This window comes from Alexandromys fortis, unplaced genomic scaffold (assembly GCF_014885135.2).
Source record: "Alexandromys fortis isolate MF-2015 unplaced genomic scaffold, M_Fortis_MF-2015_v1.1 scaffold_17, whole genome shotgun sequence".
Taxonomy (NCBI): Eukaryota; Metazoa; Chordata; class Mammalia; order Rodentia; family Cricetidae; genus Alexandromys; species Alexandromys fortis.
The window spans coordinates 15,941,864-15,956,870 of NW_026067896.1; the positions used below are offsets into that span (position 1 = coordinate 15,941,864).

Consider the following 15,007-nt stretch of genomic DNA (forward strand, 5'->3'; position numbering starts at 1 on the left):
CTGAAGACAAGCTTCCAAGGCAATAGGTTGAGTAGGAAAATGTGCCTGAAACTCACCATCAGTATCTAAACCCAGAAGAGCAAGAACAAAGGAAGACCATGTGTGTGCGGCTCCTTTTCTACTTGACAACCCTCTCTAGAGTAAAGCACACTAGGCTAGCACTTGTCTTTTGGCTGCTGACCTCCTCTTATAAAAACAGATGAGATTTTATTTCCCATTCCATCCTTGCTCATAACTACTACTGAATACTGTCCAGAATCTGAGCTGTTTTAAAGCCACGAGTTCACACATAAGATATACAGCATTTTCCTACAGATTCTCTTACCAGATAGTATAATGATACAAACCAAGTGAGTTTAAAACCAGGAACGAACACTGTCATTTGAAGTAAAACTGGTTCTCATTTCATGTTTGTTTGGTTCTATACTAGAAGATTTCTATTTTTAAATTGGTTTAAATCATGAGTCAAAATCAAACCCTAAAAAAAAAAAAAAATAAGATAGAGCAGTAGTTTAGTGAAAATAAACACAACAGCAGAGTTAATTGGGAAAAAATTTAATAAGCATCAAATTCACTATACATTGATAACTGCAATACTGAAATTGTGAAATTTTAAATATTTTTTTCTCAAAAAAAAAAAATTAAAGATTTCTTCTTCCTGGGACATGTGGACAGAACTAAGCATCATGTGGCCAGTCCAGATTAGTTGACATTATGTCTAAACAGCTGTTCACATTTCATCTCCACAAGGTAGACTGTGAACCGCTTGTATCTCTGAATTTCAGCACAGGTTTCACGAGACAATTTATAGGAATGTCAAATATTTGAAGTGCAAATTCAGAAAGCTCTGCGCTGGGATTCTGTTTTGTTCAGCTTTACTTCAGTGCACTTAACTTGAGGATACAGCAAGTATTTTCTCTCTTAATTCCTTGGAAAAATACTTCTGCAATAAGACTTGTTACTTCTTTACTGTAACTGGGTTGTTTTTTGAGAAAGATCATCAGCTTTGTGGTTGGTTTCACGGTTGGTAAAAATCTATCAAAAACATCATAATATAATTTGTAAGAAGAGTTGTTTGTCAAGGGCTGCAGGATCAGGAAAGAAACTGTACTTCTTAGCTGTAAAAGAACAAACACGCAGAGCTAGTTGTCTGCAGATGACTCCACACAAAGCTCAACTGTCCTCTAAAAACGAGCAAAGACTCGTCTACTTCTGCTGCTTCCAGGCTACTGGTAATCGGCAAGAGCTGCACTGTAGGAGTTTGCTGGTCCAATTTTAAGAGTCCAATATCCTTTTTGTGAATTCGGCCCATTGATATCCACATCCCAGACAAATCAGTTCAAAAGACGGAAATCAGGGCAAAGACTCCGTACAATAAAGCACAAGGATATGCCACTAAAAGTTGTTGTCCGTCCATGGCTAATGCAGAAATAAAAATTTTGGAAGCAGAAAAGCTACACCAGCCAATAATTGTTGCAGTGAGAAGAATTCCTACCATTCCTCTGCAGCGGGGAAAAAAACAAACAAAAAACATGGGAAAGATGAGTAAGATTAGATACTGAAAGCCAATCCAAACTACAGCTATACCCTATTGTGAAAGGAGGGATTTTTAATTTATTGTTTTGCAGAAGAGGCACAAAAGCAGCCTCACACTACCACAGATTATGCATTTGTAGAAACTACAAGGCTGAGCACAACTGGAGAACAATGGATAAGCCTCAAGACATTCTAACATCCACACACAGACATATGCAGAAACAAGACTATTTTGTCAAACTCAGAAATGTATTTTCACAGTGACTTCAAGAATACCCAAGCATTTAATGTAAACAGTGTGATTATCTTGCTCCTTTAGCTACTTCCCTGCTTTGGCGCTACTGGTCCTTGGGTTGGCTTCCTTTGCTGAAGGGTGGGTGCTTGGCATGGTTAGGATGCTCAATAGCTTTTGGGATCTCTCTCTACTCACATCAGCATTCCCTTTCCCCACTACTACATATGTGTTTTCTAATCATATGTCCTCAAGAAGCCCAATTGCTTCAAGATTAACAGAACCAGAACATCAAGGAAGCTAAACAGAATTTTCCTATGAATGAACTGAACTTTTCCATGTGTTATTTAATGATCACAACTATTCACTTCATTGTTGCTATGGTATTGGTAAACACACAAGTAGTACAACTTTTGATCAATGGTAAAACTGAGGTAGTATAGAAGACTTCAAATCTCAATTTCACCTTGACTGCTAATCACCCAAAACACACAGAGCAGAGTTCAAATCTATATGAGGCACAATAGATAGGTTTTCTGTATTGGGGTTTTATCTCAAACTGAAGATGAAATAAATCGCACTACATAGAACTGGCCAACTAAATCTGAGTTTAAGATCAGTACTTACTGTAAAGAAAATACCACTGCAAAGCTGGATAGCAGGATCATGGGAAGAAGACAATACCCCAGGACACTTGCCACACAACCAAATGAGACACCTGTCATACTCATTAAATTTAACAAACAAAACATTCCTAAACATCCAATTGCACTGATTCCATATACGTAGCCAAATTGGATTTTGCCAGCCTACGGAAAAAGAAAATAGATTAGAATAAAAACTGTCATTGGGCCTCATTTCACATTAAATGATGCATGCATAAAATACTCAATTCACAAGTATCAAAATCTATAGAGGTGCATTGGAAGGGGACAAAGCAGACAGGTTCCACACTCTTCTATTTTAATAAAAAAAATTGTTTTCATAGAATATATTCTGAGGAAACCTTTTCTCCCTCCCAATCCGCGAAGATCCTCCCCACACTACTCTATACCCTTTCTTTACCTCTTTAAAACAAACACAAATATACAATACATGCATACACACTGATGTGGGAGTGATTTTTTATTAATAAAGAAACTGCCTAAGCCCCTTGATAAGCCAACCCTTAGGTGGGTGGAGTACACAGAACAGTATGCTAGGAAAAAGAAGCTTAATGGAGAGTTGCCATGATTCTCCCACTCCAGACAGACGCAGGTTAAGATCTTTCCTGGTAAGCCAGCTCGTGGAGCTACACAGATTATTAGAAATGGGTTAGATCGATATGTAAGAGCTAGCCAATAAGAAACTGGAACTTATGGGCCAGGCAGTGTTTAAAAGAATACAGTTTCCGTGTAATTATTTCAGGTAAAGCTAGCCGTGCGGACGGCCGGGTGCCAGGAATGTAGCCCACCGCTCCTATCACTACAACACACAAACCCACAAAACTGGAAACCAAAATAGTCAAGCTAAAGACCAACAAAAAAAGAAAACCAAAAAACAAAAAAACCAAATCAAACCAAAACAACGTCCAAGCACAGTTGTATGAGACAAAATCTACAAAAATACCATTGAGTTCCTTTTGCGTTAGCCCTCTCTACTCCTGGTCATGGGCCATTCCCTGAAGTGGATTAATATATCCAGTGAGAGTCTACTGGAAACGACTACATTTTCCGTTTCAACTGAGTATCAATTGCAGACAGCTTCTTGGTCAGGAGCAGAAGTCCATGTCCATTTCTCCCTCAGTGCTGGGACCCTGTCTGGCTTGAATCTGTGCAGGTCCTAACTTCAAATGCTTCTTAACTTTGATACACCACTTCCCAACACAGATCTTTCACTGTATTTCTTGTTGGCATTTAAGCGTGATATATAACTGACCAAATAAAAGGGGAAACAATCTAGGAAAAATGGAAGGCAGGGCCCAGAGAAGAGGGTGCAAGAACCAGGTGAATACAATGGAAAAGAACCTTTTCCTTTTCATTGTTTTTCCAAATTCTATGTTGGATTCTACAGTCCTTTGATTAAAAACAAAAGCATACACCTTGGAAGTTCTACTTTTATAAAAGATACTATCTAGGCATGGTGGCAAAAACCTTTAATTCCCAGACTTAGGAGGCAGAAGTAGGCAGATCTCTGAGTTCAAGGCTAAGGTGATCTACATACTGAGTTCCAGACAAGGCAGGGTACAAATTACTTAATGGTTTTCAGACAGCAGTCATGAGCTAAATTACAACCTTCCCACATGAAAAAAACTCTCATGAAAACAAGAGTGCAGAGAAATCCCAAACAGGATCTTTGCTATGTGAAACTTTTGGTATATAAGACTAAATCTTGAGGGCTTTGCTGGACGTGGTATTTACCTGTAAATATCTGATATAGACTATGGTAATTTAAAGAAGCTGAGTTCATTGATGAGTGAATTACTGGAGCAATAACAATAAATTCTACCTTGGACAGTGCTCTTAGCTTTGCAAAATATTGTTGTATACCCCGTCCTTTATTTTGAGACAGGGTCTCACTCTAATCTAGACTGGTCTCAAAGTCAGAAATCCGCCTGCGTCAGCCTCTCAAATGCTAAGATCACAGGTATAAGACTCATGCTCAGCTGCCTGTTTTTTAGTTCAAAACAAGCTGGGTGTGGCGGCATATCAAAGCAACCCTGTTAGGCGAGTGGGCAGCACAGGATTAGTATCCACAGAGGGATGTGAAGGACTCAACTGCCAGGTCAAGGGCTAAGTTGAGTGCTGTGTGTAAAACCAGGTCTTCCAGCTACAAATACCATTTTCTATCACTTACATTTTTTAGCTCTTGTAATTCAGACTGAGTGAAAACAAATAGCAACTTTTTCTTTCAATGTACTTTAATATTCCTGGAGAACTGGGAAGTAGAGACAAAAACTTACCATTTTTAGGAAAGCCATATAATAAAACACTGACCTAGGGCTAGACATTTGTTATGGTTAAGTTAAAATCTGACACAGCCTACAATACCCTGGGAAGGGGGTCTCAATGACTGCTGTCCACATCAGGTTAGCCTGTGGGCAAGTCTGTGGGGGAAAGAGGTTGGTACAACTGCCTGCCTTTGTGTTCTGAGCTGTGTAGAAAAGGTGAGCTGAGGGGCATGAATGCATCTATTTCTGTCCGCTCTAGACTGCGGATGGAATAGATTATCTGACGTTGTGGGCATCCGACATCCAGGCAGTGATGAACGGACTGGAATTGAGAACGGAGCTAAAATGATCACTTTTGCTTTAAGGTCCCAGACCTAAGTCCTCTGGTGTGTTACCACATGACATAAACCAAACTAGGACAAGTTAAAACAATAAAGCCACTACCTCTATTTTCTTTTAAAAGTGGAACAACAGTAAAAAATATTGTCAATTTCTTAAAAATAGGAAATTCTGATGTCTACTTTTTTCTTATTTTTCCCCAATAACTGGATTACTTCTTACAAGACATTTTTTTTTTCTTTGAACAGCACCTTATATGTAACCCAGCCTGGCCTAGAATTCATAATATTCCTGCTTCAGTCTCTCAAGGCTATGGTGACAGATGTATTCTGTCTCCTACATTTGGCTAAAATAAATGTTGTTGCATATGTTGCACAATACTTACTATTGATAGAGAACGAAGGAATTCATATAAATTCAAGAAACTCAATATATTCTAAAACCTACCAAAGACTGAGTCCCAACATCTTCTGGTAGAATATTTAGAATCCTTCTTTAGTCTTACCAGTAGCAGCGTGGCTCCAAAGGCAAGGCAGAACACCACAGGTCCTGCCAGGTCGGTCTCGTTCATAATGCTGCCGTCAGCCACTCTCAGGGGGTGCAGCACTGTCAGCGTTTTTTGCCAGATGTGATCAAAATTGATACCCAATTCTAAGATAAAGAGAAAAGAAGAAAGTCAGAATTTGTGGTATGCCATTAGCAGTTTTATAAATTTACCTAAAAATTTTACATTTGAAAGCTCATTACTCCACAGTATCAAAGACAAATAGCTACTCTTTCTGTTTCGAAATAGTATTCAACACTGGACACTCCTGTTATGAATTTTAGGATTTGTGATGTTTTCTAGAATCAGTGCTGGAACACGACCCAGGAACAAAGAGGGTGCAGCAATGGTCAATGATAGTTTACTCTCCTCTGGACCATTCTACATGCTGCTGGTTCCACTGACACCAAACCCCTGCTTTAGAAAGGATACGGGCATGGTGAAACAGACACACTCTACCTCATATTCAGAGTACAAGAACACGTGGACACAGCTAACAAAAGGATTCTTTACCTGGGGCTTCAGGAATACTCATGTACCCCATGGAAGCAGATACAATTATGGCCCTAGGCATCTGTGTTCAGATTTCTACAATATTATTTGAGAACCACCATGTTTTATGCAATCAACAGTTCTATTAATCTATTTCCACAAAGAACTACAAATACAATTCTAATTGCTTTCATATCTTCTATGGGCAGAATATAATTAATAATCTGAATAAAAGCTGATGCTCACACTATTATATTAAATATTACTTCTTCAAAGAAATGGTCCCTTTTGGCCCAATATAAACTCTCCTCTTAATAAGTTCCTGACTAAAGGCCAGCTACTGTTTTTCATAGAGAGGAAAAAATCTCCACCTCAGGCTTTGTTCACAAAACCGACTGCAGACCAGGGCATATGCTGGGTACCTCGAGTCTCAAAATCCAATCTCTAAAATGCTCTGAAATTCAGAGCTTTGACACAATATAAAAGTCAAGCTGTTTTAAGCTAAGGATGATATTTGTGAGGCCGAGGAAAGAGGACTGCTGCAAGTTTGAGGTTAGCCTTGGCCTCACAGCACAGTCCTGTCTCAGGGAAACAAAGGGAGCGGGTAGCATTTCAGACTTTCCAATTAAGGATGCCAAACCAGTGACGTTTACAGAGATCCTGGAAAATTCTAACTACTTTAAAATGGAAAACATGTCTGGCCTCATGCTTTTCAGACAGCCTGAACCATTCCATCCTACCTTCTAACAAAGGAGGCTCCTCCTCAAAGCTGTCTCCGTAGAATTGCTGAGGTGCAGTCTGAGGATAGGCCTGGGTTGGCTGATAAATCTGCCCTGTGTATGTTTGCTGTGGCTGCATCATGTCTGGAGGGACAAATCGACCTTGTTGCGAGTAGTCATAGCCAGCATACTGCCTGTATACAAAGAAAACGTGTAAGATTTACTCTTAGTATTTTAACAAATTGACAGTATTCACAGATTCCTTTTTTTTCTTGACAGCTAAAGAATGCTCAGTAACTTCCAAACCTCTTTCTAGGATACCCACAGAGAAACAGTGCCGAGACCATGACTGACAGGTTGACAAGAAGGGTGATCTTACAGAGAATCCTCTTATGGCCGTCAGCATTTATATGTCAGCATATAAGCACAACAGCTATCACACTTTTAAACATCAGGATATCAACAAATAAAAACAAGTCAGGATTATTTTCTTCCCCTAGTGACACTAAGAGAATGTCACAATATATTCTGAAATAAATGCATGCTGCATACGATAAATGAAGGTCTGGGATGACGGACTTGATTATATTTTCCACAATTTGGATATAGATGGAATCATTATTCTTTCTTACATGTCATAGTATGATAGTGTGCAAATGAGAAGGCCTGTCTAAGAAACACCAGTTTCAAACTGGGGGACAGGGACCCAAGCATGTTCTTTGTCACAGCGTTCTGAATATAACACAATGTCCTCCGCCTCACTGGATCTACACCAAATCCCAGGTCTTCAGGAAGAACTCTGCCCTGGCATTTCAGTGACTAGGACGGAACAGGACTGCACTAGAGAACTATCTGTGAATACCTGTCTTACCACATGTCCAGCATTTCAGTGGACTAATCTAATTATAGACTGAGTGGTATGAAGTTAAAATATTTTTTAAAGATATTTCAAAAAGAAAGTCCTAGAAATATTTAGTCAACTTATTTTTGATTACTTCTGGTTTCTGCTTGAAAAATGCAAAAACGTAATGATAGCCATTAATATTAAGATTTTTTTGATAAAACAAAATTTAAATTAATTTTCTTAAATTTAAAAAATTAAAGCAATGGTAAATGTTCAGCTACCCAAAGTCCTTTTTAGAGATTTTAATAGTACATACAATGTATACTTGCACAATAAGCAGTTTTGTCACTCAATGTGGAATCTGTTACTGTAATAGTAAAAGGAGAGAAATAGCTGTATGTAAAGATAATGCAACATGTGCATAAGGAGTTACTATGCATCTGTTAAAAATGAAGTAATTTCATGTCTACTGATAAATAACAATCAAGAAATAGTGAGGGAAAATATAGTGCTAAAAATACCACATATTGTATACTTTATAGAAAATAAACATACTTTTAAAAAAATGTTTATTTATTTACTTATTATATACAATATTCTGTCTGCGTGTATGCCTGCAGGCCAGAAAGAGGGCACCAGACCTCATTACAGATGGTTGTGAGCCACCATGTGGTTGCTGGGAATTGAACTCAGGACCTTTGGAAGAGCAGGCAATGCTCTTAACCACTGAGCCATCTCTCCAGCTCCCCCCCCAATACTTTTCTCACACTATCTCCCGAGTACACGAGAAACTTCTAACCACAGCTACTGTTAAGTAAAGAAACCTGGAACTAAAAAGATGCAGAGTGCCAAATTTTCATAGACTGCTGTACCTTTAAATATGTTGGGCAGCATTTATTATTTATTGAGATTAGCTAGTGATATAATCCTGACTTGCTGGCAAGCTGTGCCCACCATGCAATAGTGAAATAACGGTTATGGGAATAACTATTTCTGATTGGATATGAGGTCTGCACCACAGGCAGGATTTCATGTCTGGTACCATAAACTTGGTCAAAAGCCCATGGCTGGGAAGATCATAGGCTATAGGGGAACCTTTTGTTGAAAGCCCATGCTATTAAACTACATTCTGAACATCTATGCTTATACCCATAGATTAGTGCTGCTCAGTTTTGGTCAGAGAAAGTTTTCTTTTGCAGTGAGTAGTGGTCAATGCAGAGACTCAGGACTAGTCGGAGTGCCAAGTGCAGAGAATAATGAACGCCCAGCTGTGGTCGCGCCACCTAGATCAGTCTCCCATCTCTCAAGGCTTAGAGAACTTCAGAGAAGGACAGAAAGAATGTAAGACCCAGAAAACATGGGAAAGCTGTGAAATGCTGACTTCTGGATGTGACCTGAGTGTTGCACACATAAGCTGACAGTGGCTGTGGTTACCTGAACAAGCCTGTGCAAATTCTACCACGGTCTGGGGAGGGGCCCCTAAGACTCCACCCTTGTTGGCTACTGGCAGCTGACAGCTCAGAGAATAGTCTTTTTTTTTTTTTCAGGACACACCCATCAGGCAAGTTGTTCATGACCCGTGTGCATATGCAGTACTAATTAGACTCAGGATGTTATTAATAACCATAAAAAAGAGGACACACAGCTGGAAGATGACTAGACGTTCCAAGGAGCCAGAGAAAGGTGGTAAATGGAGATGACCAATACACACTGTACACATGTAACAAGACTTTCAAAGAATAGAAAGGCTAAAATCTAAAAGTCAATTGGCTAATTCTAAAGTAAGCTACTGCGATAAGGAGGTCCACCTTAACTACTGCAAATGTCCAAAACACACCTTTTCAATGTGACTATGTGCAAAGCACTACTTAGTAAGTGCATAACTGTCTCATATTAGCTACAACTCTATGAAATGAGTCTACTGTTGTCCTTACTATAAAGCTATGTAAATTGAAATTTAGGTTAAAATAATTTTCCACTGTGGTGCCACAATTCAAAACCAGGTTATTTTAACTCCAGTGGCCATCAACTCTTAATAACTAACAAACACCACTTCACAATCCTTCTTTACACAGATTACTTCAAAGTTACATTCCAAATCTGCAGTTTCCCAGCTTTTCTGGAATGACAACGTGCTGCTATCTTCTGAGGGGCACACCCACTCACACCAGAACCACCTTTATCACGGTTAGCTAGTTGAACAAGGATAACAATTCTCTTTTCCTGAATTAGTATAGTATGCTGTTGGGTTGATCTTAGTATTTATCAGAGTCCATGACATCACAAGAAAATTTCCACACATATGTTTCTACAAGCTGACTAAATAGATTGTATTTTATTCCTGGGGGAAAGCAAGGAGAAGGAGGGAAGGAGGAATACCAAAAGAACCCAGAGAGAATAGTATAGCTAGCAGTTCTAAATGCTTTAGTCTTAGAGTTCATTCAGGAGCTTTAACTATCAATACTCACTATCAAGGAATTTAAATGTTTAAAATATTTATTAATTCAGCCAGGTGGTGACACACGCCTTTAAGAGGCAGAGGCAGAAGGATCTCTGTGTTTGAGGCTCACAAAGTGAGTTCAAAGACAGCCAAGACCATGACAAAGAGAAACCATGAGCCGGGTGGTGTGGCACACGTCTTTAATCCCAGCACTCGGGAGGCAGAGGCAGGCGGATCTCTATAAGTTCGAGGCCAGCCTAGTCTACAAGAGCTAGTTCCGGGACAGGCACCAAAAAAGCTACAGAGAAACCCTGTCACGAAAAAAACAAAAAAAAAAAAAAAAAAAAAAGAGAAACCATGATTAGAATAAAATAGCTCTGGTGTATCTAGAGCTGACTCCATAGACCAGTCTGGCTTCAAACTCATAGAGATCCACCAGTCTATTGAGTACTGGGACTACAGGTATGCACCAACATATAATATATGTATGTGTGTGTGTGTGTGTATTCAATTCTAAACATTAGAAAATCACATTTGTTAAAACTGTTCCCAATTTCATCAAGAATAAAATGTTCGATTGCTAGGAAGCTATTGAAGACGAACACTAGTTTTCCAAAATCCTCATTTTGTCTAAAAATTTGGGATTGGTGATTGGTTAACAAGTACTAGCAGCTATTTTCCTTGAAACGACAGGTTCATTTAGTAATCTTTGAAAAATTATCTGCGAAGTACAAAATTCTGACTAAACATAGTGTGTCCAGTGTTTCAAATGAATATGGTTCCCAAGAAAAGCAAGTGGTTCAGTGAGCACATTAAACAGCCTGTGTATCTTCCTAGAGACAGTGTACTTTCAGTATGGAAGAGAAGTGTGTGACACCCAGCACTAAAAAGATGTGTACTAAGGACCAGGACTGAATAACAATCATATTCTTCTTGCTTCATTGGGGATCCTTAAATGAAACTGCCTTACTCCACCTTCTCAAGCAGATGGTGAGGACAAGCGCAATACTAGTTCCTTATTCAGACTCAGGGACCAGCAGGACAAACATTATTTCTGTAACTTAAGTGCAACTGTTAGTGAAAGGCACAAAATAATGTTGCTACGAAACAACTTCTGAATTTAGAAGATCTCTAAAAATGTGCCCTAAGAATCCAGTAGAGCATGGAGTTCACAGTAAGCACCACTGATTACAACCAGAGGTGCTGCAAGCAAGCCCACTCCAGAGGTGGGGCTGTCACCCCACTTTCCAAATGCAGTGTCAATGAGACTGCACTGTGGGGCTTACTGCTTCCCCGTCCTGCCAGGATCTGTTCTCACCAATTTGAGTCACAGTGGATCGCAAACTAAACTGTGTTATGGCATGCATGGTTTTTACAGAGACAGTTTCATAGCAGGCAAAGAAACATATGCTAAATCAGCATTGTCATAAGCTCTGTATGACCTTGTAATAAGCAACAGCAAAGATAAAACCTCTTACCACAGGCTATCTACTAATGTTTATAAAAATGGTTCATAAAGATATCAGATAAGTTAAAGGTAAAAAATATAACAATTCTCGGTTTCTTAAAAATAAGTGATTGGTATTACTATATAAAAATTTTAGGGGCTTATCTAGAAAACTACATGGGATCGACTCATATGACATGGTAAAATACAAATAAGAGGAACCCATAAAATATCAAAGCTGATCTCACGGGCAACTGCAGAACTGCAGCAAGGCTAACAAGTCAAACTTTAAGGCATTCCAGATAATAGGCTCTCTGACCCTAGACTTTTCCTAACTAAAGTTACCACTGATTTCTGTTAGCAAGTTAGCGAAGCAAAAAGAACACGAGTTGGTATGCTGAGATAATATTAAAAATATAATTAGGTGGCAGATCTATTTGCAGGCACATATAGAAGCAAATGAATTTATTTTTTCAAGAAAGCATTGGAAGTTCACATGTATTATTGCTTTAGCATTCCTTTTGTTTTTCCAAGCATAATTCATAAACCTGTGTTCCAGCTGATAGCTATGGCTAGGTAAAGTTTCTCCACTAGTATGAAGCCATGCTTACTGGCATATGAGTTGGTTACAAGGGAAGGAGAGTACTCAGCAACACACAACTGCCAAGTGGAAAAGCGACCTCAGATGATTGTGGAGTGTAACGAGAGGACGAGTCAGAGTTAAGCTACAGAAACACGGTCAGGACACAAAACTGGAAGGAGATTAACCTGGAAAACTGAACTTGAATTGCAAAACTTCTAATAAGTTTAAAGATAAAAGATGATTTGGCCAAAAAAAAAAAAAAAGGTCGACAGTGTCAGGCTCTTCAAAGTTCTGTTGTTTAGGGATTTTTCAGGTGGACTCAGATCAAAGTTACATCCATTTGCTCTCAAATACACAAAGATCTCACTAAAATATATTATTTTCTAATTCTGCCCAATTAACCAATTTGGAAGAAACAACCCGCATATAGTTGAGAACTTAATAGAAAGAAAAAATCCTAATTCATAGAGGGAATTTTTTACAAACTCTTTTCATTCAACAGGTTAAGTTGGAAGGTATAACACACACTCATACACACACACACAAAACTTATCTATCTATGCCTCAAATTAAGTAGATTCAAATAACCTTTGGGTTGTAAAAAAAAAAAAAAAAAACCAGCCAGAATTTTCTCTGTACTTAAAAAAGTTTAGGCACATTTATTTATACATACTAACACAAACACATTCTAGTCGAGTCTGTATCTCATGAACTGACTGGACTCATAGCTTTCCTTTGCTCTTGTCCGGCAAGAGTCTTCATGAAACTGAATTCAAGATCTACGAATGTACACCAATGACACATACGTTGCATGAAGTTATATGCATGTTTATATGGGTATGTGTGACTATATCCATGCAATTCTGGAAAACAGATCCATCACTGCTGTAAGATTCTCAAAATATAAGACTGCCGGAAAAGGGTAAGCACAAGACACTCCCTTGTTCAAGAGGGAGACCAGTAAGATTCATCTCATCATCCCAAGGGACTAATGACAGGTCTAGAAGAGACTGGCTGGAAGCCTTCGAAATACCCCAAACATCAGAGATTAGAGAGGATCTTATTGTTAACAGTTCAGAACCTAAAGTCTTTGAATTCTCTTCTTCAACCATAAACTGATCACTTCTCTGGTCCCAGCCATCATACCCCAGTATGAAGAGTAATAAAAATGACTATCAATTGCCACATCAAAGTCACCAGGTGACTCATAGTGGGGAGCATACACTGTTAACCTGTGTCACAGAGCTCCTTCAGTAGCTGTTCATAAAGGCTGAAATCACAGACTCACCTACCAAATAAGGTATCAAAAAACTTTATTTTTTTAGTGAATAAATTAGCCTTTTATTCTAGGTACCCAAAGCACCTGCCCAAACCACTTGTAAATATTATTTCGACGGGCTATTTATCTTTCTTTGGCACACTAGAAGACTTTCTTTCAGAAAATAACAAATTATAAACAGGTTAACCCCTTCATATGCTAACCAAACATATCTTTTTCTAGGAAAAAAAAATCACATTCCTGAATAGGACTAAGTTCACATATCCATTTTTTTTAAGGTAGAATCAGGCATTCTGAATACATTCTTCCGCTAATTGTAGACTAAGTAAGTTGCCAAAGCTGAAAAGTTACTTGCTGTAGGGTCCTCCACTTCCTCCATAGTCATAGGACTGCTGAGATTGCTCGTCGATGCTGTAACTTGTCTGGTAGAAACCGCTGTTTAAGTTGTCAAAGCCTGACATTGCAAACGATCTGCAACAAGAGAGAGAGGGCAAACACTGTTTACACGCTAGCTCCTGCTTGATTTGCCTGTGGTCTTCTGCTTAAGCGAACGCCCCCAGAAGACAGAAAGCGTCTCAGGAACCGGGATCCACATCTGGAGGGGATCTGAGGGTGGGGTGGGGATCCCAGGAGACCCTTAGACCCCGGGGAGCGGATGGGCCCGAGGCAGTGGCGAGATCCGGCGGAGGCGCCGCTCCACAGAGATGGAAAACAGGGGCGGCGCGGGCGCGGCCCTGGGTCTTGAGGGGGACTGGGGGGTCTGGGGAAAGACCACAGCCCGCGTTAACAGACCAGGCCGCCGGCTCGCACAACTGATGCCGGAGGCCGAAAGGGGTACATGGGCCGGGGACACTCACCGAACGCTCCAGCGACGGCGGCGGCAGCTCCAGCAGCCCCTCGTAACCCCCCAAACACAGCTCCAGACCCTGCGGTAGCCTTGTTGCTACGTGTCAGCGGCCAAAGAACTGCTTCCGGGGCACGCCCGCCCGCGCAGGCGTGTTAGCGGGCTTTGCGCCGCCGGGTTCGGTTGACCGCCCCGGTTGTACGTGTGCGTGTGCCGGGTGGGGGCGGGACTTACCGATGCGCAGTCCTGATTGATTCGTCGTGTGACGGGCCAATAGGGAGCAAGGAAACTGCTTCCGGCACCTCGGTTTGCGGCGGAGACTGCGCGCCGGCGGATCCGCGGCTGGTTGCTAATGCGGGGAGGGAATCTGTCTCTTGCTGGTGGGCAGGAGGACGGACAGAAACGCTGGGTGACTCGGGCAGCGCCCCGGATTCTCTGGACTCGCCGATTCGGGCGCTGCACTGAGGATTTTTTTTAATTAATTAATTTATTTATTAAAGATTTCTGTCTCTTCCCCACCGCCGCCTCCCCTTTCCCTCCCCCTCCCCCAATCAAGTCCCCCTCCCTCGTCAGCCCAAAAAGCAATCAGGGCTCTCCGTCCCGTGGGAAGTCCAAGGACCACCCACCTCCATCCAGGTCTAGTAAGGTGAGCATCCACGAAACTGCCTAGGCTCCCACGAAACCAATAGGTCCAGTAGAATCAAAAACCCGTTGCCATTGTTCTTGAGGTCTCAGTAGTCCTCCTTGTCCGCTATGTTCAGCGAGACCAGTTTTGACCC

The 15,007-nt window shown here is 40.5% G+C and overlaps 1 protein-coding gene across 1 annotated transcript; it reads right to left on the reverse strand.

Moving 5' to 3' along the window:
- Positions 1–539: 539 nt before the first annotated feature.
- Positions 540–14,406, reverse strand: Yipf5 (Yip1 domain family member 5). Its single transcript, XM_050162718.1, has 6 exons — positions 14,242–14,406; positions 13,736–13,855; positions 6,813–6,985; positions 5,542–5,687; positions 2,396–2,577; positions 540–1,502 (listed from the first exon to the last, which is right to left on the reverse strand). The coding sequence occupies exons 2-6, from the start codon at positions 13,843–13,845 to the stop codon at positions 1,340–1,342; spliced, it is 774 nt and encodes a 257-aa protein (XP_050018675.1). The 5' UTR covers positions 13,846–13,855; positions 14,242–14,406; the 3' UTR covers positions 540–1,339.
- Positions 14,407–15,007: the final 601 nt, after the last annotated feature.